Source organism: Triticum dicoccoides, chromosome 3B (assembly GCF_002162155.2).
Source record: "Triticum dicoccoides isolate Atlit2015 ecotype Zavitan chromosome 3B, WEW_v2.0, whole genome shotgun sequence".
In the NCBI taxonomy this organism is placed as follows: Eukaryota; Viridiplantae; Streptophyta; class Magnoliopsida; order Poales; family Poaceae; genus Triticum; species Triticum dicoccoides.
Genome location: NC_041385.1, coordinates 837,666,718 through 837,691,048, shown reverse-complemented (window position 1 = coordinate 837,691,048; position 24,331 = coordinate 837,666,718). Strand labels below are relative to the sequence as shown.

The following is a 24,331-nucleotide window of genomic DNA, read 5'->3' as shown; positions in this document are numbered from 1 at the left end:
AGGTCATGCCGAAATTTTCCGTGAATTTCGGCATGACTTGTGCTACAAACTAGGACATATCGAGTGCCCGGGATTTGCCGCACCAGGAAGGAGTCAACATTCCTGCAAAACAATAGTCCTTTTTTATGTCATTATTCATTTTATTAGGTCTAGAATTAATTGACTAGATTTAATCATAGGAAACATGGCTAGCAACGATGAAGGACAGGGTTCTGGTGATTGCGACGATGTCTACCGGGCGGCAGACGAATTTTTTAGCTTGACCGACGATCAACAGATGTTGTTGCTGAGCCCACCGGTGGCATCGGGGACTGAGACCGACACGCAGACCGGTGCTGAGACCGACATGCAGACCGGTGCTGAGACTGACACCGGCGCTGAGATTCATACCAGCATCGAGACCGGCGCTGAGACCGGTGCTGCCTCGGGGAGCGGAGCCGGTGTAGAACCGAAAGCAAAGAGGCAACGGGTTCCTAACAAACTCAGGACTACTAGACTGGTGGTCACGGAGGTGGACGACGGTAATTTTGAGCCAAAAGCGCCCGAGGAAGCGCGCGCGTGCTATGGCAATCAAATAGGCTGCATCATACGGACAACCGCCACCATCAACGATGAGAATCTAAAGAAGATAGAAAATATGAGGAGCTCCCTCCTAAAGAAGTTTCACCAGATATTCTTGTTCCCGGGCCGGAATGAGAAGGATTATGAAGATCCAGACAATGACCCGGCAATGAAGATGATAAACAAACACGCCATGACCAAGTTTAGCAACGCGTTGGCCGCCTGGAAAAATCGAGTGAAAGCAAAGATCAACGACGGGGAACCCTACTCCGAGATTGTAAAGGAAAGTCCGACAACCACGGAAGAGCAGTTTCAAATATTCAAGGAGGCTTGCAAGGCCGAAGCTGCCAAAGAAAAGTCTAAGTACATGAAGGGGCTTCAATAGAGGAACATTGGGACCCACCACCTCGGAAGTCGTGGTTACGGCGGAAAGATGTCCAAATGGGCCAAGGAGGACGCGGAAGCCACGAGTCTGGGCATCCTAGACCCCTTGGCGGATTTCACCGTCCCGCAGGAGCGTGACGTCCTGAGGGTCCGCCACCGTTGGGACCCACTGAAGAAGGTTTATGAGACAACACCGGTCATTACGGAGTTCATGAGACTGCTGGTAATTTTAGTTTCTGATCAATTCGACTGCACACGTTAGTCATATTTGTAAACGATCCTTGTGCCTTTTGCAGAGAGAGCAACACCGGATTGCGGCCGAAAGCGTCTCGCCGTCTGAGGCATTGGCGAGGCCCAAGTGGGACACTCCATTCAACCGGGCGTTGAACATATTCAAACGACAACCGGTGGATACTCGACCGTCGTATGGACGCGTGCACGGTGTCGGAGACGGCGCCACGTGGAAGAAGTACTACCGTGAGACCATGGAGGAGAAAAAGGAAAGACGGAGGTCAACCGAAGAAAGCATCGACAAGAAGGTTGAGATTGCGGTTGAGAAGAAATCATCTCAGAGAGTCGCAACAGCGGTAGCTGCCGCAAAACAGGCGATTGCAGATATATCTACTTCCTTGGTGACGGGCGTTCACACTTGGACAAGGGAAAATCCAAAAAAATATGCAGAGGACTTTCCCCTTGCTGACTTCTTGGCAGCACATGCTCCCGCACCGGCTCCCGCACCTGCTCCCGCACCAGCTCCCGCACCGGCTCCCGCACCGGCTCCCGCACCGGACGTGCTCGGTGGTGCCTCCTCTTTGGCTGAGCTCGACGCCCTCACGGTATCTGCCACACCGGCCCCCTTCAATATAAATGTATAATCTCCCGTTTTCGTTGCCTTTCGGATGTCTCACGTCGCAGACTTTTCTTTGCAGGCCGACGAAACCCCGTGCACCATATTGTACACCATCGGCGAACAGAAGGTGGACGTGGGGAAGGGGACGATAATGGAGCTGAAGGAACCATTGTTCCACAGCCAGTCGATCCCCCCGAACGTCTTCAAGGTTTCCGTGGCCAGTGTCAAACCGGGCCACGAGAATTTGCCTCGTGTAATACTAGTGGGGGATGACGACGAGACCCCGCGGCGGCTTGGTGATTGTTGCAATGGGTGGGTCCTGTTGTGGCCAAAGAGTCTGCTTCGTCTGGAGGCGGCTGGGAGCACACCCACGAGCACGCAGCCTCAGCAAGGTATGAACATCAACACGCCACCTACCCAATTAGCGTCGGGTGTCGGGTTGGGTGATAGTGGACGGGGTAAGCAGGTGGCTCCATTAGAGGCTGATGACGTCGCCATGGATGAGGATGAGGATGACGATGGCGCTGAACAGTATGTCTATACTAGCGCCTCCTCAGGGTTTGAGCATCATGAGTCGGTGCCTGAATTACCGTCTCAACGTGTTATTGACGACCATCCGGTGGTAAAGAAGTCTAGGAAGAGAGCGAGGAAAGGCAAAAAAGCTGATTCTATGATCCAGCCGCCTCAGCAGCCTCGGCTTCAGGACCGTGTAGATATCCCCGATGCGGATAAATGGCATATCCCCGGTCGACCAATCCTACCTGAAACAGCGCTACGGGCCAGATTCGGCGATCTAAGGAGACTTCATGACGATGTGCTGCGGGTAGAGAAAGGCCTCATCGCCTCGAAAAATCCAGGATACCCACTCTACGTGGTTAAGGTTCCGCAGCAAATGTCGTACGTCGAGGGCTTCCTCGCGGATAAGTTCTTCCTCCGATTCGATTACATATTCGACATGTTTCACGTGAAGAAGCTGGATTTTACTTTTGTCCGCCTTTATGCCTTGCACATGAGCTACATCATTGGGGTTGAGCAGATACGTTTTATCTGTGTCGCTGACCCGTACTACATGCACGAGGGCTTCTTAGGAGTCTATGCACAGCATCGTGAATACGCGAGGGATTACATCGTCAGTTTCATGCTCGCAATAAGGACAAGAAGGCGATTCTCGTGCCTTATCATCCCGTGTAAGTCATCCGCGCTGCTATCCTTCCTTCGATTTTAATAATTCATTTGCACGGTGGAGGCTAATTAATTTGAGGTGTACCTATTTTGCGCAGCGGCGGGCGCGCCGTCCTCATCATCCTCTACCCCCGATTCTCCCACGCTCTTTACTTGGACTCGTCGAAGAACATTCACAAAAAGGATTACACCCACATCAAAGATGTTCTCGACAGTGCTATGTTTTACTACCAAGCAAGGGGTGGAGAGGTTAGGGACAAGAAGAGAAGGGGCGGCAGGGCCGCCTTCAGCCATAAGACCGACTTCTGCTGCATCCAGCAACCAAACGATTCTCTTAATGATGGATTCTATGTCCTACACAACATGCTGGAGTACCGACGGGATCACCAGAACCTTCACATGGCACCTAGATCTAGCGATGCCCATATTCTGCAATGGTCAAAGGACATAGGAGATATCGAGGATCATCGACTTCGAGCTGAGTTCTATAACATCCAGCGCGAACTTGCCCAAATCATCATGAATGAGGTCGTCGAAAAAACAGGGATGTTCCATGTAGAAGGACAAATGTCGCGGGAAGACGTCCGAACATGGATAGCCTCTCAGCGTCTCGACATGAAGCCTTTCACTAAGCTCGATGACTATCTCCCTGACTTGGATGGATGGCACGACATGATGGAGTGATTGTCGATATATGACAATGTGTCCGTTTAGTCCATACTTTCTTTTATGACAAAACTTTGAGTTATGCACGGTGAAACTTTATTTGTGATGTAATTAAACCGTCCTCCTCCTCGACTAGCGAAAATCACTCTAGTTAGGTCATTTTGGGTACGATGAACTTTGTTATTTATGCTTAGGATATGTTGTTTCTATTTTTGCCAAGTCTGTCTCTTTGTGTTGCTCAACTATATATGTTGCATATCATCGACTCATGTGACGATGCAGGTGCATAGATCATAAATGGTGAAGAAGTGCTACGCCGGGAGTATATATACGACAAGTGACCGGAGTGTCAGGCCCAGGTGTACCGGTTTTCGGTTTCCGAGCGACACGCAGTACTTAGTTTAGGTTCACGCTAATGCGAGAGAGGGATACGAACTCATGTACTCAAAGTGATAGCTATTCTCGTGTATATCATTGTTTAGATGGATGACGATGTATTTGCAAGTAATCGAGACTTGTATCGCTATTTTCGAGATTGATGACGAGAGACCACTTTGTGTTGGATGATGATTATGATGATGACATGATTTGATGAGACTAATTGTATGTATATGCTATGATTACATTTGTATGTGGATGATATGCTAAAGATTATTGTATAAAGCCTATTAAAATGCAAAACAAATAAAAAACAAATATGCAGGGAAAAAAACTAATAAAACTAGTAGTAGCGAGGGGGGATTTAGCAGTAGCGCCGACTTACCAGTAGCGCTTCCCTGTAAACGGCGCTGCAGATAATATCAGTAGCGTCCTTTTCTAAAGAGCGCTGTAGCTATTCATGTGTAGCAGTAGCGCGGGTCAACACGCGCTACTGCTATACGTTAGCTATAGCGCCTTATTAGTAGCGCCGGTATCCGCGCTACTGAGAGGGCCAAAACCCGCGCTGCTGCTAGACTTTTTCCTAGTAGTGGTTCGGAAGCGACTTGATTTCTTTAGATCTCGGTTCTTCTAGCAGTCGATGAGGCCAAGAGAAAATACCGTCTCGCGCGATGGGATATCCTTTGCCGGCCTAAAGACCATGGGGGTCTCGGTATTGAGAACTTAGAAATCAAGAATAAATGCCTTATGAGCAAATGGCTCTACAGGTTAGAGACAGAGTCGGAGGGCATGTGGGCACAGATTATATGCAATAAGTATTTACAGTCAAAAACGCTCGCCCAGGTTACCATAAGATCAACTGATTCACCATTCTACAAGGGGCTTATGAGAACGAAAGACTTGTTCTTTCGTAGGGTCAAATTCTTGGTTGGCAATGGGATGTCAACAAGATTTGGGAGGATACGTGGTTAGGAGAGACACCCCTAGCCGTACAATATCCCAACCTTTATAGTATTGTGCAATATAAAGAGGACAACATTGGTAGAGTGTTCCAAGCGATTCCCTTGAATATTCAATTCAGACGCGCGTTAGTTGGTGAGCGATGGACTGCCTGGATGAACTTGATTCGGAGATTGATAGATGTTTAACTCTCCGACCATCAGGATGCGACACAGTGGAAATTAACTAAGAATGGGGTTTTTACGGTGAAATCCTTCTATTTGGATTTAATTAACTCTGAAAGTGGAAAGGAGTCATATTTGAATCGGAAAGTTGGGCTCGTTCACTCACACCTTTCTTTGATTATCGATGACTTGGCTTCTTGCTCAAGTAAGCACCCGGCATACCAATTCATTATCCTTGGGGCTCGGCTCTGGCCAATCTCAAGATGGTGAGCTCTGTGATGACGCCGCCGCCTACACCTGCACTATAATTTTAGAAAAAAATGGTATTATAAATCTTCATTATTTTTTTTCTTTCCAAAAAATATCCTCGCTTGCTCTCCAATGGTATTATTATTTTTTCTTTGAAATGTATCCGTTCAGAAAATGTAGAAAAATCATGAGTATGTATATGGGTCGCAATTACCATTTGTCAGAAAGTCACGCTGACAACCCCAGGTTCCGTCAGTCAGTTGGCTCTACCCACCTACGCCTGGTCCGTGGGCCCGCATAGTTAGTGGCACAACAGTTGAGTTTGTTCCCCACACCCATCTCCCATCTGCTCTCTCCACCGCTATCGGACTCCATAGGAGCGGAGCTGAGGAAGATCTTCCTCTCGGTAAGGTCCAGCCACTGCGAGATCTGGGCAGGTGGTCCGGTGTCGTCTCTGTTTTGCGGCCGCCACACCACATGCCAATGGCCCAATCACAAACGCGGGAGCCAGAAGGCAGCGCCACAGCAGAGCTAGGAGAAGCCGTTGCGCCAAGTACAGTAATTTTTATTCTTGGGCTCCATGGGAAATTGGGAAGCGGTAGTAAGGCATCCTGTGCAGTTCATCACGTCTGCGATATGAAGAACTGTGAATAGAGGAGGAGTCTCACATTGCCAGATCCCTATTCTTCTGCTGCAATGATACCTAAAAAATGGGGGTAAGCTTGAAGGAGGATTAATCAGTGCAGCATTGTGAATGGATGGGAGTGACATTGCCATGGTATCTTCAGGATGGTTCCCAACAGGCAAGGAAAAAAAAAACAGGCGAGAATCTTCACCTTCGCTCAACATTTTTGTTATATCCAACCTAGGTTTAATCATGCATTACATAACTGATAACAAAATCAGAAAGGTTAACTGTTAATCGGGCCTTTATGAAGGTTTGCTTGATCGCATCTTGTATTTTGTGTCCTGCCTTGTGGAGATGGTCTTTCACAATTTGGTGTCATGCTAGCTTAATTATGTATCGATGTATTGTTTTGGTTAGGCTAAGCTCGCTGGACCGCATTGTCCATTGAAATATGTGGTAGCATAAGTGATTTCAAATATGCAAGCATTATAATATAGCTTTTAAATGAGCAATGCAGTCTTATGGTTACGGTGTAATTAAAGATGGATGACACGTGAGTAATGTTAAACAATTAGCTAACGTGACAACGTTTATTTGTCCCTTGTGCTCCTGCTAGGGTATCTGACTTTGTCCTTCGATACATGTGGTATCTATTAAGAAAGCGAAATCTTGATATGGCCTGCTACTTTCATGTATGCCTTGGCAGAAAATATGGAAAAATTGAGCTGCATCATAGTACACATCGGTAGTACATATATCAATTCAACAACTTACAGTATCATCAGTTAGGAACATAATCAGAATGTATAGTGCGCAGATAGATTTATGAAACTATTAAGCAGCACCCGTGCTAGATCATAATTAAAAGTCCTGAATGTACATGAGTTTCGTCTTATCGGCCAACTGGATTCATGATCTCTGAGAATACAACTTTCTGTCCTGAGATACTCTTTGTTGAATCTGAAGATAGTCGCACCCTAGTGGTCACGAGTGATGACCTGTTCAACAATGCCGTCTCCTCAGAGAAATTGCAGTCACCCTCCTGCAGCTGTAGTGCCATCTGGAGGCTCCACAGAACATCACCCATAGATGGCCTCTCCATGCTACGTTCAGCAACACATTGCTCTGCAGTCTCTGCAAATTTTCTGAAGCACCGGAGGGTCAATTTGGCCATGAGATTGGGGTTGATGATCTCAGCGAGCACACCTTTCCTCTAGCAAGACAACGCCCAGTCACGCTGTTGGGGAACGTAGTAATTTTAAAAAAAATTCTACGCACACGCAAGATCATGGTGATGCATAGCAACGAGAGGGGAGAGTGTTGTCCACGTACCCTCGTAGACTGAAAGCGGAAGCGTTAGCACAACGCGGTTGATGTAGTCGTACGTCTTCACGATCCGACCGATCAAGTACCGAACGTACGGCACCTCCGATCCAGCAGAGTTTTGCGGGAGAGTTCCGTCAGCACGACGGCGTGATGACGGTGTTGATGATGCTACGGACGCAGGGCTTCGCCTGAGCACCGCTACGATATTACCGAGGTAGAATATGGTGGAGGGGGGCACCGCACACGGCTAAGAGATCAAAGATCAATTGTGTGTCCATGAGGTGCACGTTGCCTCAGTATATAAAGGAGGAGAGGAGGGGAGGCCGGCCGGCCCCTATGGGCGCGCTAAGTGTGGAGTCCACCAAAGGGAAGGAGGGAAGAAGGAAGGAGAGGGAGGAGAGAAAGGAAAGGGGGCCGACCCCCTAGTCCAATTCGATTTGGGCAAGGGGGCCGCGCGCCCTGCCTCGCCCTGCCTCCTCTCTTCCACCACTTGGCCCATGAGGCCCAATACCTTTCAATTCGGGAGAAGGTACAATTACATTACCAAGCTCTATTTTCCTCCCACTCACTTCTTTCGAGAGAAACATCCTTCTCTAGAAAGGATCATCTTAGCAACGAATATCTTGCCTTCACACCTGTGGTAGAAGGTGTACCCAACAATTTTGTTTGGGTATTATATGAAGACGCACTTCTCCGATTTGGGTTCGAGCTTATCAGGTTGAAACTTTTTCACATAAGCATCGCAGCTCAAACTTTAAGAAACGATAACTTTGGTTTCTTGCCAAACCACAGTTCATAAGGCGTCGTCTCAACGGATTTTGATGGTGCCATATTTAAAGTGAATGCAGCTGTCACTAATGCATAACTCCAAAACGATAGTGGTAAATCGGTAAGATACATCATAGATCGCACCATATCCAATAAAGTGCATTTACGACATTCGGACACACCATTATGCTGTGGTGTTCCATGTGGCGTGAGCTGTGAAACTATTCCATATTGTTTTTAAATGAAGGCCAAACTCGTAACTCAAATATTCTCCTCTACGATCAGATTGTAGAAATTTTATTTTCTTGTTACGATGAATCTCCACTTCACTCTGAAATTCTTTGAACTTTTCAAATGTTTCACACTTATGCTTCATTAAGTAGACATACTCATATCCGCTCAAATCATCTGTGGAAGTCAGAAAATAACGATACCTGCCACGAGCATCAACAATCATTGGACCGCATACATCGGTATGTATTATTTCCAACAAGTCAGTAGCTCGTTCCATTGTTCCGGAGAACGGAGTTTTAGTCATCTTGACCAAAAGGCACTATTCGCAAGCATCAAATGATTCATAATAAAGCGATTCCAAAAGTCCATCTTTATGGAGTTTCTTCATGCGCTTTACACCAATATGACCCAAACGGCAGTGCCACAAATATGTTGCACTATCATTATCAACATTGCATCTTTTGGCATCAATATTATGAATGTGTGTATCACCATGATCAAGATTCAATAAACCATCAACATTGGGTGTATGACCATAGAAGGTTTTATTCATGTAAACAGAATAACAATTTATTATCTGTCTTAGATGAATAATCGTATCGCAATAAACATGATCTAATCATATTTATGCTCAACGCAAACACCAAATAACATTTATTTAGGTTCAACACTAATCTCGAAAATATAGGGAGTGTGCGATGATGATCATATCAATCTTGGAACCACTTCCAACACACATCGTCACTTCACCCTCAACTAGTCTCTGTTTATTCTATAACTCCTGTGTCGAGTTACTAATCTTAGCAACCGAACAAGTAACAAATACCCGAGGGGTTACTATAAACACTAGTAAGGTACACATCAATAACCTATATATTAAATATACCCTTGTTCACTTTGCCATCCTTCTTATCTACCAGATATTCAGGGCATTTCCACTACCAGTAACCATTTCCTTTGCAGTAGAAGCACTAAGTTTCAGGCTTTGGTCCAGCTTTGGGCTTCTTCGCGGGAGTGACAACTTGCTTGCCATTCTACTTGAAGTTTCCTTTCTTTCTCTTTGCCCTTTTTTTGAAACTAGTGGTCTTATCAATCATCAATATTTGATGCTCTTTCTTGATTTCTACCTTCGTCGATTTCAACATCACGAAGAGCTCAGGAATCGTTTTCGTCATCCCTTGCATACTATAGTTCATCACGAAGTTCTAGTAATTTGGTGATGGTGACTAGAGAACTCTGTCAATCACTATCTTATCTGGAAGATTAACTCCCACTTGATTCAAGCGATTGTAGTACCCAGACAATCTGAGCACATGCTCACTAGTTGAACAATTCTCCTCCATCTTTTAGCTATAGAACTTGTTGGAGACTTCATATCTCTCAACTCGGATATTTGCTTGAAATATTAACTTCAACTTCTGGAACATCTCATATGGTCCATGACGTTCAAAACGTCTTTGAAGTCCCGATTCTAAGCCGTTTAAGCATGGTGCACTAAACTATTAAGTAGTCACAATATTGAGCTAGCCAAATATTCATAACCTCTGCATCTGCTCCTGCAATAGGTCTGTCACCTAGCAGTGCATCAAGGACATAATTCTTCTGTGCAACAATGAGGATAAATATCAGATCACAGACCCAGTCCGCATCATTGGTACTATCATCTTTCAACTTAGTTTTCTCTAGGAACACATATAAAACATAGGGAAGCAACAACGCGAGCTATTGATCTACAACATAATTTGCAAAATACTATCAAGACCAAATTCATGATAAATTAAAGTTCAATTAATCATATTAGTTAAGAACTCCCACTTAGATAGACATCCCTCTAATCATCTAAGTGATCACGTGATCCAAATCAACTAAACCATGTCCGATCATCACGTGAGATGGAGTAGTTTTCAATGGTGAACATCAGGTGCAAATTATGAGGCTCTTTAGATGAGTTTTTCTGCTTAGTAGATGAGTTTTGAGGCTCTTTAGATGATCTATCACTCGAGGCGTTTCCTTTCCACAACTCAGGTGCACGCAGACTTGTGTTGAACGGGAGTTCACCTTTCTCATCCCGTGTTCCTGGTGTAGGGAAAACCAGATCCGAGTGGCCTAAGCGACCACACGAAAAACAAAAATTCGGGACATGTTCGTACCGAATGTCATACCAGTCCCTACTCTTCCTTCTTGCTGAGTCAATGAGAATCCATCTTCTCAGTGGTTTATTAACATCAATTGTCACCCTTGCTCTCAGAAAACCTCCTACAAGATCAAACTGTATCGAGGTAACAGTCTTGTCTATCTGTCTCGCTATTGCCAGGCCCCAAGTTTCGTTCTGCAAGTTAAAGGGAAGGTTTGGGACCCTTGCCCACAACTGAAGCTTATCAAACCAGAGCTCCGTCGGTCTCATGCACTCATCGAATTCAGAGAGAATCACTGCATGCCGACTAACGTGCCACGGAGATCCTTCCCACACGCGATCACGGTCACGGCAGGTCGCGAACTCTACCACGAAGGTGTTCTCCCCCACAGGTCGGAAGGACAATCCTTTAGGGTTTCCCCACGCCGGCCTTAAGGCGCTTTCAATGGTCTGGATATGGAAGATCTTGCGATGCGGTACCTTCCCGGCGATCACCCACTTCTGCTGAACTTCGTCCTCCAGATCATCAAGAACCAGAGGGGTAGCTTCTTCCTCGGTGAGATCCAACTTTCCCATAGCTTCTTCCATCAGCGCCCTCGCCGCCCTAGGCGAGAGGGGCACATGCTTGTCTGCACTCCTGTCCGGGCGCGTTGCCATCCCCAGATCGACGATCCGCGCGCATCGTCAATCGAGATTGACGTGCGCCGCAGTTTCCACCCGAAACCCTAATCGCCTCGAACGAGAGCTCCTATATTTTCGGGGGAACATCCATGGTTTCTTGCACAATGATCGGTTGCTACTACATAGAATGTGTTAATTAATGGGCGGTGGAATGGGATTAGGCCTCACAATTTGCAGACAACTCAGAGAATTGAAGTAACGAAAGTATGTGTCACACTTGGATATATAGTTGAAAGCAAAACAAATCATTGAAATGCTTCTGCCTCCCAAAGGAGGCCTACCTGCGCTTCCATCAAAGGGAAATTTTCCAGAATACAAGGGTTTTATCGCCGACTATTGTAACTATTGTGTGTATAAAAATGAGGGATGTGCCTCTCATTATGGCCTATATCTGCTCGGGGGTAAACGTTTAACTATTGTGTGTATAAAAAATGAGTGAGACATCTCTAATTACCTCCCATATTTGCTAGCATGTTAATGTTTCTAGAGAGGCTGCTATTCTGTAAAAACACATGAGGGTAAGGTGTATCTTTGACATGTTTACTATCGAGCCACTAGAACATTTAAGCTACCGTTGCAACGCACGGGCAATTAGCTGGTAAGTAATTAACAATTCAGAAATTGCATCATTGTGAGATCACCTTCCTAAAAGATAGACATAAGATTTTTCTTGATACACTTCCATAATAAATAAGATACCCCTTCATAACAAATCACTAATCCCGTGCACTGCGCTTGACAATCACAATTTTCATATGGGCGTACGCATCCGCGCGCCCAGACATCATGCACGACACCATGGAAGATGTCTTGGCTGGGCCTAATGCTGGCGCAATGCCCGAGAATGCCAGGGCATGGATCACGGCATCGAGGACGACCGTGGCGGGAGGCGGGTCATGAGACCTTCACGTGGACGCGGTCATATTATATTTCTTGACAATCAAACAAAGATCCAGACAGGCTACATTCTCAAATCAAGTGTGTCCATTTAAATGTCAAGAAATTCGTTAAGGGAATGTGTCCTACATTAGTCGGTAGTCGTCGTCATCGTCGTTTGTAGCAACCATTCATGCGCAAATATTTTAGAAATTAAGCAGTGAATCAATTTGGAAATGAAACCATTGATGCAATCATTTAGCTAGACAGTTAATTACGTATGCAATTAATTATGTCCATTTAAATAGATTTTTTTTTGCACCGAGTCAATTTGGAAATCGAGTCATTAATGCACTTGGTAGCCTGGTAGTGTTGGCCGACTAAAAGGCGACATGTTCAACAGTTAGGTGTGGCGGAGATGCGTATGTTGAGATGGATGTGTGGCCACACGAGGAGGGATCGAGTCCGGAATGATGATATACGAGATAGAGTTGGGGTAGCACCAATTGAAGAGAAGCTTGTCCAACATCGTCTGAGATGGTTTGGGCATGTCCAGCGCAGGCCTCCAGAAGCTCCAGTGCATAGCGGACGACTAAAGCGTGCGGAGAATGTCAAGAGAGGGCGGGATAGACCGAATTTGACATGGGAGGAGTCCGTTAAGAGAGACCTAAACGATTGGAGTATCACCGAAGAGCTAGCTATGGACAGAGGTGCATGGAAGCTTGATATCCATGTGCCAGAGCCATGAGTTGGTTGCGAGATCTTATGGGTTTCACCTCTAGCCTACCCCGACTTGCTTGGGACTAAAGGCTTTGTTGTTGTTGTTATTGTTGTTGTTGTTGTTGTTGTTGTTGTTGTTGTTGTTGTTGTTGTTGTTGTTGTTGTTGTTCGTCCCACTTCCCACCACCCCCTCCCACTGGTTTTCTCCCTCCCATTAAAATATCAAACTTAGTTTTTTTTTGAGTCCTATTAACGGGGTCTTGTTTAGTCGTTCCTTTGGAAGGTGCTGATTCAATTCTATTACCTAAACAATAAGTAAATAAGAATTCAGAAATTGCACCATATATATGAGATCACTTCCCTAAAAGACAGACATAAGATTTTTCTCGATAACCTTCCAAAATAAAATAAGATATTCCTTCATAACAAATTGCTAATCCCCCGCACTATGGCATTTGTTATTATCATTATCTCTACTATTAATTGACAGTCACAAGTTTCCTATGGGCATACGTATCCACGTGCTCCTGTGGAGGGACGTCGTGCATGACACCGTGTAAGATGTGGTGGTCGGGCCTAACCCAGGCGCGATGCTCGAGAATGCCAGGGCGTGGATCGCGGCATCGAGGACGGCCGTGACGGGAGGCGGGTCATTAGACCGCCATGTGGACGCGATCATATTATATTTCTTGTCAGTCAAATAGAGAGCTAGACGCTACTTTCTCAAATCAAGTGGGTCCATTTAAATGTCAACAAATTCGTTAAGGGAATGTGTTCTACATTACTTGGTAGTCGTCGTCATAGTTGTTTGTAGCAGCCATTCATGCGAACGTAATTTAGAAATCGAGCACTTAATCAATTTGGAAATCAAACCATTGATGCAATTAATCAGCTAGCCAGCTAATTACATATGCAATAAATTAGGTGCATTTGAATAGGAATTTCGCACCGAATCAATTTAAAAATGGAGTCGTTAATGCAATTAATTAATATGTTAGACAATTCTTTATGCCTATGGATAATTAGAAGTAGGGACTTTTTCCAAGTAATCAGATAATTAATTGATTTGGTTGGCAGTTAATTAGCATGCAGAGAATTAGGTAGGTTGTTAATTTTTTGTGTACTTAATTAATTAAGCAAGCAGTTAATCATGGTGAATCATTTTGACAGCGCTCGTGGGCAAAAATGAGATACGGGCTCTCAACTACATGGCCAAGCACCGAGCAACGCTTGCCAACATGGACAACTGCCATCATGCATTCGCGACATGGAAGACCTAGCATTCACCAAGATGGATGAAGTATATGCTTCACAGGATATCCACACGCTGACGGTTGCCGAAATGTTCACGGGTGAGGACAACATGACACAACACTAGCCAGGTTGTTCGTGCTATAATAAAAAGGAAGAGTGTTCCAAGAACAAGAAGGAAAAATAACTAAAGCCACCAAGTGGTGCATGGTGTTGGAGAAAAAAAGAGTGTTCCAAATAATAAGAGAAAAACAAAAGAAATGAGTATTCTAGAAAATAAGTAGGAACGAGAACTGAAGTTGTAGAGGAAGGAAAAAAGCAGATGAGGCGTCCGTGACGAACACATTAATATTGACGTGGTGCTGGTTGGCGCCAATGATTATGAACGTTTTCCAAAATAGGTAAAAATAGATGTATTTATTTAGAAGTAAACTAGGTTTACATATATTCATTTCTCCTTCAGACAAAGAGAATATTAATAAACAATCAAAAAGAGGCTTCGGCTGGAGTGGTTAATATACTTGATAGTGTGTGCAGTGAGACAAGGTTTCATGGGAAGCTTCACCGGAGAAGAAGAAAACCCAAAGATTACGTCTGACATGTGGTGTCCGCCTGTCAAGTTGCATGGCACGATCCGCCCGCTCCGGGCCTGCTTTGTCCTGACTTCACTCCCCGTACCCATCTCCCCTCGGTCTCCTAGCTCTCTTCTCCTATGGTGGGTTGACTTCATCCTCTTTCTCTCTCCTAGCTTCTCCTCGGCCGCCTGCACCACATCCCCGCCAGTGTCCAGCGGAGCGGAGATCTTCCCCTCGGTGAGCCCCCGGCTTCCCCTAATCCTCTGTCTATTTCCTTTATCTTGGTCTGCGCCGTGTTATAATCAGGGTTCCAGGTTCATTCCTATTACGAGAAACATCGAGCTCAGATTTGGGTAGATGATTGTGTTCCTGGCAATAATCGTCTTTCTGTTGCCATTGTGGTTGGTGCACCACAGCATGATCGATGATGTTGGTAATCGTTTCATGATTTGCCCGCTCTATCTACAGCCGTTTGCTGATTGTTCGCATATGTATTGGGAGAATTATAGTCTCTCTAGACTCTAGATCTTATTGTCGGTGCCTGGTAGTAGGATTACGTTGGATTGGAGAGTTGCCTGGTCTCATGGAAATTGTTGCTCTTCGCATATATCTTCAGTAAAATCTTAATTAGGATTATAATTGTTCAATCATTTTTCTTGGGGAAGAAACTGTTCGTCTAAAGAACGATGGAGCACATATCCTAGTATTAGATATGTAGGAATGTCCTCGCCACGGAATCTAACAACTTACAGAAACTTTGTATTTTTCAAAATGTTACTCGTATTTTTTTTATATGCAGATACGAATAACAACAATTTAAGAATTCTGCTAGGCACACGACGCTATTCGAACGATTTTTGTACTATGCTTCACATCCAGACATCCAAATACAGAATAAAGTGCAGGAAATCCATCTGATCATACAGGAATTGTAGATAAAGATTCAGATGTGCAGTAGTTTCCACAAGGTAAACAAAAACTATAGTCCAAAATCGTTATATGTATTGGTCCACCTCTGTGACTAGATTTCTCTTGTTGCTTCTACGGTGTGTTAGTAAAAGTTGGACAAGAAGCATCTCCTATTAAATTCTGTTTGTGGGAGAAATTAAGGCTGTTTTCCGATTAAGATGGATGTATTGTGGGCTAGTCCCTCCATGCTGGTTTATTAGACCTTGTCATATTTCAGGCCAAACTTTACTATATGACTAACAAAATATCAATTAGTATATGCTATAAAAATATTGCTGGATTTTTACTTGAAAAAGGTTTCTCATGGCATTTTTTGGCATATATTTTATATCTTATTAGTTAAATTAATGGTAAAATTTTCGTCCAGAATAAAAGGGGCCTGATAAACCCGGATATAATATTGTAGCTAGCTTCTACTCCCTCCGTCCCAAAATTCTTGTCTTAGATTTGTCTAGATACGGATGTACATCTAGACAAATCTAAGACAAGAATTTTGGGACGGAGGGAGTATAACATTGATTCTAGTAGGCTGATTTGGCATTCGCCTCTACGCTGGTGGTTCTACACTTCCATTTCCAGTAGAAAATGTTAATAGGTTGATTGAGGACTTTATAAGGGGAGTGGTGATGATGGTAAAATTATTTTTCTCACGGTTCGCTAGCGCACGGAATGTAGCATGTGTGATGAGCTTTGAGCAATTCCTTACGCTTGAGAATTTTATGACGTGTACACATCACATTCTCTGTTTCTATGTGGGGTCGTTGAGTGGCTTGCCTGTTTTATGGGCCTGGAAGATTCCAATGCTGGGAGTACTGAATTCTTAGTCAAACCAATTCATTTCAAAGTCGGAACTGATGGAGAGAGGCAGCAATATATATCAACACTCCCCATCATGATTAGATTTTATTTAGTTCATGGACATGGGATCAACGTAGGCCGCAGTTTTTTTTAATACTGCGTTAGCAGGGTATTAAACTTAAGACCTCTGACCTAGGACACCATATTGAATTCATGCTCCAACCAATTCATCTAAAAGTTTGAACTCATGGAGAAAAACGGACAATATATTTCAATGGAGAGGAGGAGGAAGACGGCAGCAGCGGCTCAGAGACATGGACGCGTAATCAAACCGTCAATGCCTCTCTTCCCCTCTTCCCACCTCTTCTCGTCTCCTTCTCTTTCCTTCAGTAATTTATATGCCAATTGGTAATGGAGGATTTGATTGGCATGTAAGTCAAGGCTTATAAATTGTTTAGTAATCTTGAACCTTGCAATCACATCAAATTTTAACCAAGAACTGCAAATTGGGTATTTATTTGATCAGATAGTTATATCCAGTATTGTGATTGCCTATTTTTTCATAGAAAAAATAGATCTTGTTAGTTGGTAATTCTTTTGCCGGAATATTACTTCATTATACTAAAACTGTAGTTGCATCTTTTCTGTTAAAGAAAAAAAATCATTTGTAAGAGCAACAAGCAATAGTTGGTCGGTTGGATTAAGACCAGAGATGGTTTCTACATGTCTGTTTTGTACTTCGTCCCCTTGTTTTAGATCTATTTGATTGATTAGGAACAGAACGTATGTACGAACCCTTCATATTGGGAATATGATGACTGTGTTAGTATTGAAAAGTTCTGAATCTGCACACAGCAAGCTGATGCCTTCGCCATGAATGTCCTCCAACAATACCGGCCATGCATGTTCCTTTGAGCATTTGATTGTACCTTTTTTTACATGGAAGATAATCAACATAATGGTTGTTTCTCCTTTGATATGTTTACCCACACATAAACATAGTGTGTGATGATCGACAAGGAGGAAGAAAGTGGAGAGACTCTAATGTTTGTCCTAACTTGATTGGTGGAAAAGCTTGATGGAGGTAATGCATCATAGTTGGAGAATAATCCTCGCTAGTACGCCAAGAAACGAATGATGTAGCTTTGTCACCACACTGTAGGACATGTATTTTTGTTGCCACATGACCTATATGATTGCCCATACTAAGATGAGGCAATGAATTTGTTGCCAACATCCATTGCTAGTCGTCATTGGAAAAAACGACGGAAATATATCAGGCACACTCATGACATTAGGTTGAGGCGAAAGTGGTGTCGGACCATACCATCAGCATAACAACCACGAAGGAGAATTGTTGATGGGGAATGATGGGGGAACCAAGGGTCATGATGAGACTGCGGTGGAGTGAGAGTTTTGGGTTGAGAGTGGTGAGGAGACATACCGTGTTCCCATGAGGAAGGAGAAGATGGAGATGTCCCATGAGGTGCAAGAGAGCAGACCGCATGGTAGTGGTTGCAGAGGGTGAAGTAGAGAAAGACGCTGATGCATCTTGGTACACAGTTAAAAACCACACATGTGTTCCACTTGACAAGTGTCTTCACTAAATAGAAATCACTTCATCAATGCTATTATGTGTTCTTTTTTTATCTTTAGCAACACACATGCACCTAACTATTCTCTTTAACTAGATGATACCCCGTACGTTGTTGCGAATGTTTTGCAATACATTTCATTGCGATTTGATTGCATGGAACATGAATATTTGAAGTATGAGAATAAAACTGAAAATACAAGCGATTTATTGTGTTTGATTATTGTATAGTTGTAAAATATGTAGCATAGTAGAATGCAAAATTCAAGTGAATATTTGCACGTTGAGGTGAATTTTTTCCTATGCAGGGTTGTATAGTGGCAGGTGTTTTCTTATGCATGTTGATGTGGAAGATATATGATTTAAAATCCACTTATAATGCACTAATGCATGTTGCATGCTAGAGGATTCTCATGTGTACATCAGACGGATGCTAGTGGATCAAGCTAATAAATCTAATGGCTACAAATTTTTTGATAATGTGGAAACCCACATGTTGAGAAAATTAGAAGTAATAATATTAGAACTAAACCGAAAATACATGTGATTTATTGTGTATGATTATTGTATATAGTTGTGAAATATGTAGCATTGTAGAATGGAAATTCTAGTGATTTTTTGCATGTTTAGGTGATTTTTTTCCTATGCATGGTTGCATAGTGGTCAACCTTTTCTTATCCATGTTGATGTGGAAGAAATGTGATTTAGAACCCTCTTAAAATGTACTGGTGCATGTTACATGGTAGAGGATTCTCACGCGTACATCAGACAGATGCTAGTGGATCAAGCTAATAAATCAAACGGCTAAGCACTCAGGTTGAGATAATTAGAAGTAACAATATGACAACTAAAACTGAAAATACATGTGATTTATTGTTTTTCATTACCGTCTATTTGCAAAATATGTAGCATAGTAGAATGAAAATTCTAGTGAATGTCTGCATGTTGCGGTGAAATGTTTGCTGCGCATGGTTGCATAGTGCTGGGCCTGTTCTTATGAATGTTGATGTGCAAGAAATGTGATTTAAATCCCACTTAGAATGCGATAATGCATGTTGCATGGTAAAAGATTCTCATGTGTACATCGGACGGATGCTAGTGGATGAAGCTAATAAATCTAACGACAACAACAATTAGATCCCTCATGCATGTGTTTTTTTTATGATTGTTCAAGACTTAACTTCCCATGATAGGCTTAGTATCATACCTTGTTAAGTATAAACAAGGTACCTATATAAGAGTAGATTTAACTAAATAATGGGCTCTTACTTCTACTGCATGCTGGAAATTGTTGATGTTTTTGTGCACTGTTCTACAGTCTTACTTTATAAAATTGGCTAACAATTGGTGATCTTTGATTTTCTAGCTCACTGGGAATGTACATATTTGTCAAGAATCCCACTGGCAGGACAATCTGCCTCAAGGTCCGGCCATCAGATACCCTACACACTGTGAAAGAAAAGATCCAGGAGCAGTATCACCTCGTGTTTGATGGGGTGCATTTAGAGGATAACCTTACACTAGCCGATTATGGCATCCAACATGAATCCACACTTGACCTCCACGAAAATATGCAAATCTACGTAAAGGATGTGCTCGCTGGCATCAGAATTACTCTCGAGGTCGATAACATGGATACCATTGACAATGTGAAGGCCAAGATCCAAGATCATACTGGCCTTCCGAAGGGTCAGCTGTGCCTCATCTTTGCCAACAAACAGCTGGAGGACGGGAAGCACACCTTGGCCGACCACAACATTATGAAGGAGTCCACCCTTCTCCTCGTCCTCCACCCTTGTCCAAGAGGTACAAATATGATGCAGATCTTTGTGAAGACGTTGACAGGAAAGAATATTGCTCTTGAGGTTGGGAGCACGTATACCATCGACAATGTCAAGGTGGAGATCTACAAGAAGGAAGGCGTTACCCCAAACCAGCAGCGCCTCATCTTTGCTGGCAGGCAGCTTGAGGGTGGCTGCACCCTGGCAGACTACAACATTCAGAAGGAGCATACCATTCACTTGGTTCTCTGCCTTTGTGGTTGCTGAGATGTATGACCGTCATGGCCATTCAATAATCAGATTTATTTTACTGTCGTCTTCCTTGCAGTAGTGGCGTGTTGCCAGCAAAACCATCATTCGGGTACAACTATTAAGAGTCCTTGACTCTGTTTTCGAATCAGCTGGTTGAGAAATAATGTGCGCATGCAGTTTGACGGAAGGCTCCTTTCTTTCCTTTACACATACTCGGTGCGTTTAATTTCTGTGTTTATCCATGTTAGCCTCTATATGAAGTCACAGAGATGGGGCGAAAGAACCGTCCTGGAAAAGAAAAAGAGCCCCTCCTCCCTCTCGCTCCCGCGACGCGCCCCGCGCGCGCGTCTCGGGAGAAACCCTAGCGCCGCCGGCGGGCTTCCCCTCCTCCTCCCTCCTCTCCCTCGCCGCCGCCAGAGAGGGCGCGCCGGGCGAAGCCTGGTAGGCGCCGGCGGCGGCGGGGCTGCCTTGTCTCCTCGGCGGGGGCCTCCGGCGCGGGTCGGGGCGGCCGCCTGGGATGCGGCGCTGGCGGCGGGCGTGGCAGCGTGGCGGCGAGCTGGAGCCTGCTGGCGGCGACTTCGTGGCGGCGGCATGACCGGCACGGCGGTGGTGGGCGTGCCTTGGTCGCCAGATCTGGGTCCTTCGGCGCGGGTCGAGGCCGGATCTGGGACCTGGCGGCGCGGGCTGCTAGTCTCTGCCCCTGCCATGGCCACGGCGGGTGGTGGTGCGACGCGGCAGCGGTTGGTTGGTGGGCGGGCTGGCCGGGATCCGAAGCTTCGGCGGCTGGACGACGGTGGGCCGCGCAGATGGGCTCCTCGGTGAGCTTCCTTCGCGATTGGTGGCGGCCCTCGGGATCTCTCCTTGCCGGCGGGCGGGTGTATGTTGGTGGCCTCGCGTGGAGCTGCGGTCGCCGCCGAGGTGGGGCGACACCGAGTTGTCCGGTGGGGAGGCAGGCTGGAGGGACGGGAGGCGCCGCCGAGCCTGGGCCACCCGTCGCTGGCACAGGGGTGTGCCGGCCCGGATGCGTCCGCTCCCCCTCCTCCCCCGTTCCCCGGCCATGTGTGGGCTGACGCAACTCCGGCGTTGTTCGAGGCGGGATGTATGCCGCGGTTTCTTCGGTCGGGTGCGCCCTTTGGCCCAAGCTGATCACTTTGGTTGGTCTTGGGGGTGTCTGGATGCAGCGCGGCGGCCCCGGCGGTGGGAGGCACGAAGTTCGTGGGCGGGACTTGCGCCTCGGGTGCGGGCGAGCGGCCACGGCCACGCGGGTGGGTGGTCGCTGGTGGTTGACGGAGCTAGGTTGCTTTGGAGGGGTGGGCGTGCTGGGGTTCATTACCTGCCCAATCTTGTATTGGCCGACGGTGGCGGTGTCCGTGGACACCGTATCCTTCCTGTAGGCTCTGTCGCAGTGGCCTTTCTCCTTCGAGTTGCTCCAGGTGAAAACCCGATCTTTGGGATCGGATCGTGGCGGCTATCGTGGTCGTTCCCTTCTTGGAGGCACCATCTTGGAGTCCTGGTTCCGTCGTTCCCGTCTCCCCTCCCCTCGGAGGTCTCTGGTGGCTCCAAGCAGTTCGTCCTCGCGCATTTGTAGTGGCTTGGTAGTCGTTGGGGTGGTGTGGCGGTGCCCGGCACCCTTGTATCTTGCCTTGGGTGTGTGTGTCGTGTGCGGTGGTGGCGTGAGTTTGTATCATGGTCTTTGTGGTTTGGTGCTTTATATATAAAGCGGGGCGAAAGCCTTTTTCGGTATGAAGTCACAATTTTTATGCATCTTGTGAACCGCATGAATGTGATGCATCCATCACATCGAGATGGAATTGGCATTGGAAAACTTTAGAGTTGGAATCATGTCTACGGTTGTGGCACATGGATTCGGTTCGTTGAAAGTATGATATTGCCTCCCCGTACCCCCCGCCCCCCCTCCCCCCGAGCGGGGCGACCGGGACGGCCCTCCCTCCCCTTGCCGCCCAGCCCCCTCCTCCCACCCCTCCTCCCGCCGCTGCCGTCGGCTGGCGTGGCCGGGCGTTGCCCGCGCAGCGCCGTGGCGAGGCCGGCGGTGGTGGCCCTCTTCCTCTTCCCCTCGCGGCTCCCCGGCTCGGGCGGCGGTTTTCGGCGATGGTGCACCTCGGCGGGCGGTGCTCCGGTGTAGATCGGGCGCAGATGTGGCGGCGGCGCGGCCCTTTGGCGGCGGTGGCGGCTGACGGCGTGGGCCGGCCGGCGGAGCCCTGCAGGCCCAGATCTGGGCCCTTTTGGGTCCAATCTGGGTCAGGGCGGGTTGGTCTGGCCTTCGGCGGGTCTCCTCCGGCTGGGCTGTCGGGATGCGGTCGTTGGGATCGACGGCTCTGCACTGCGTCGGCTGCATCGCGGCTGCAGGAGCTTAACGGGCCCATTCTGGGCCCGACTGGGCAGGGGGTCTGGCGTGCTCCCGCGCCTGCGTCCGGTGCTACTGCTTGTGCCAGTGGAGGTTGTCCCCTCCCACGTGGCTGTGGTGCTCCCGGTCCCTATCGGCGGTGGTCTCGTTTGGTTCGGCCGGCCTCGCAGTGTCTTTGACGGAGAGACGGCGGTGGTGTCCTCGTGATTATGGTGGCGCAGGGTGGTGGGTGGTTGGCGTGGTGGAGCCGCCGGTTGGTCCTGGGTTGTGGGTTTGAGGGGTAGGGCGAAATCCCTCTCGGGTCCGCCCGGCACCGACGCGGTGACGCCTGCGGGCGCCATCAACCTTCTTGAAGGGCGTCGGGAGTACCTCTCCCCCGCTTCCCTCCGTGTACCGGGAGAAATCCTAGGATTCGTCCGGGCAGCAGCGTCGTCGTCGTCGCAGTCCTTCTTGAAGGTGTTGCTTGGTTCGTGGCGACTCGATGGCATTGGAGCATGGTGGATGTCTCCGGTGGGCGCAACGGTTGCGGGATGCTTCAGCTTTCGTTCATCCGGTGCTGCCGGCATTTCTTTCTTTTGCTTTTCTCTTGTTTTTCTTTTGGGCATGGTTGTGTTGTTTGCCCCAGCGTCAAACTTCTGGTTGTATCGGGTGGTTGCTATATTAATACTAGTAGGATGCCCGTGCATTGCCACGGGCTAACAAAATATATGCACAACAAAAAATATGCTACTAAAAATGTATGTACAAAGAGAAATGCCATGTGATATGGGAGTGATAGACAACATGCGATGATATTGCATGCTTGTGATGCGGTAGATAAATACATCTCCTCATCATCTTTCCCTTCCCCTCCCTATCTCATAATCTTTTCTTCTTCGTGTGTTTCTCATGGGGCAAGCATAATCATTGATATGAATAGTCATGAAAATATCATATCACTACAACCAACAATCTATCATCTGCTCCAAAATTGACACCTATGCTTATTATACATACCAAAAAAACAACTACAATGTTGCAGTCAAGACAAAATTTTGAAAGAGTATTAATGGACCAGGCATTGACAAAATGATTCTGTTAGTGTAACGCAGACCAAATGACATGGCACACACACTAATCTATTCAGCAGTATTACATTAATCAGACAATTTGTTCAGCACATGGTAGCTATATAAATAGTCCAAATATCGTTCATGTTGACAGAAATCCTATATACATAAGAAGTTGATCCCCACTACTCAATTTGACATGCAAGCCATCCACATCACCCACATGTACATGCAGCCACGTCACCTCTCCCAGATGTGTGAACCGACCCATCCATCTCTCTGACTGTTAAAAAAAGACCCATCTTTACCAAATCCCCACGCCGGTGGTCAAAGCAGTTGGTGGTGGACTATCAATGATAGGTCTTCCCTCCGGCCTTTCCCCTTCCTCGTCTTTTCCAATCCCCACTCAATATCATCTAGGCTCCTCCGTTTTCTATTTTTCCCGTTACCAATCGCCGCTTCATATCTCGCGTCATCCGGCTCCTCCGTTTCCCATCTCAACCATGGTTGGCTTGCTTCCATAGTCCAAAATACATGGCATCACATCCAAGGCCTCTCAGATCCAGCCCATATGGAGATGATGATTTAATTGGTGCCATGGAGCCACGGGTGGGAGTTGCTAAGGTACACTTAGCTGCTGACGTTAACTGCTTGGATTGACCGCATCATGTTCATCGTCGACGCCGCCGACCAATCGGCAACCATGACGGCGCCACTGCAGCACATATCGTTGATGGTGTCAAGTAGTGTGCAAGCACCGACGCAGACCAATGGGCGACTTCCACCGGTCCGGCCGTAACACGCATCGTCCGCGGCTGGCAGCATGCGAGTGCCGGTGCAGATCGACATCTGAAGCGGTAACGAACGCAACCAGAAGTTGCACATTCTTTCTTTTGCCGATACACTTCCCTCGATTATTTGTTGTGCATCCTCTCC

General features: G+C 46.4%; 1 protein-coding gene across 1 annotated transcript; it reads left to right on the top strand.

Annotated features, from left to right (window-relative positions):
- Positions 1-19,324: 19,324 nt before the first annotated feature.
- Positions 19,325-19,996, top strand: LOC119282573 (polyubiquitin-like). Its single transcript, XM_037562751.1, has one exon. The coding sequence runs from the start codon at positions 19,325-19,327 to the stop codon at positions 19,994-19,996; it is 672 nt and encodes a 223-aa protein (XP_037418648.1).
- The last annotated feature ends 4,335 nt before the right edge of the window (positions 19,997-24,331 follow it).

Coding starts and splice junctions, on each gene's coding strand:
- LOC119282573 (XM_037562751.1), top strand. CDS start 19,325: ATGTACATATTTGTCAAGAATCCCACTGGCAGGACAATCTGCCTCAAG.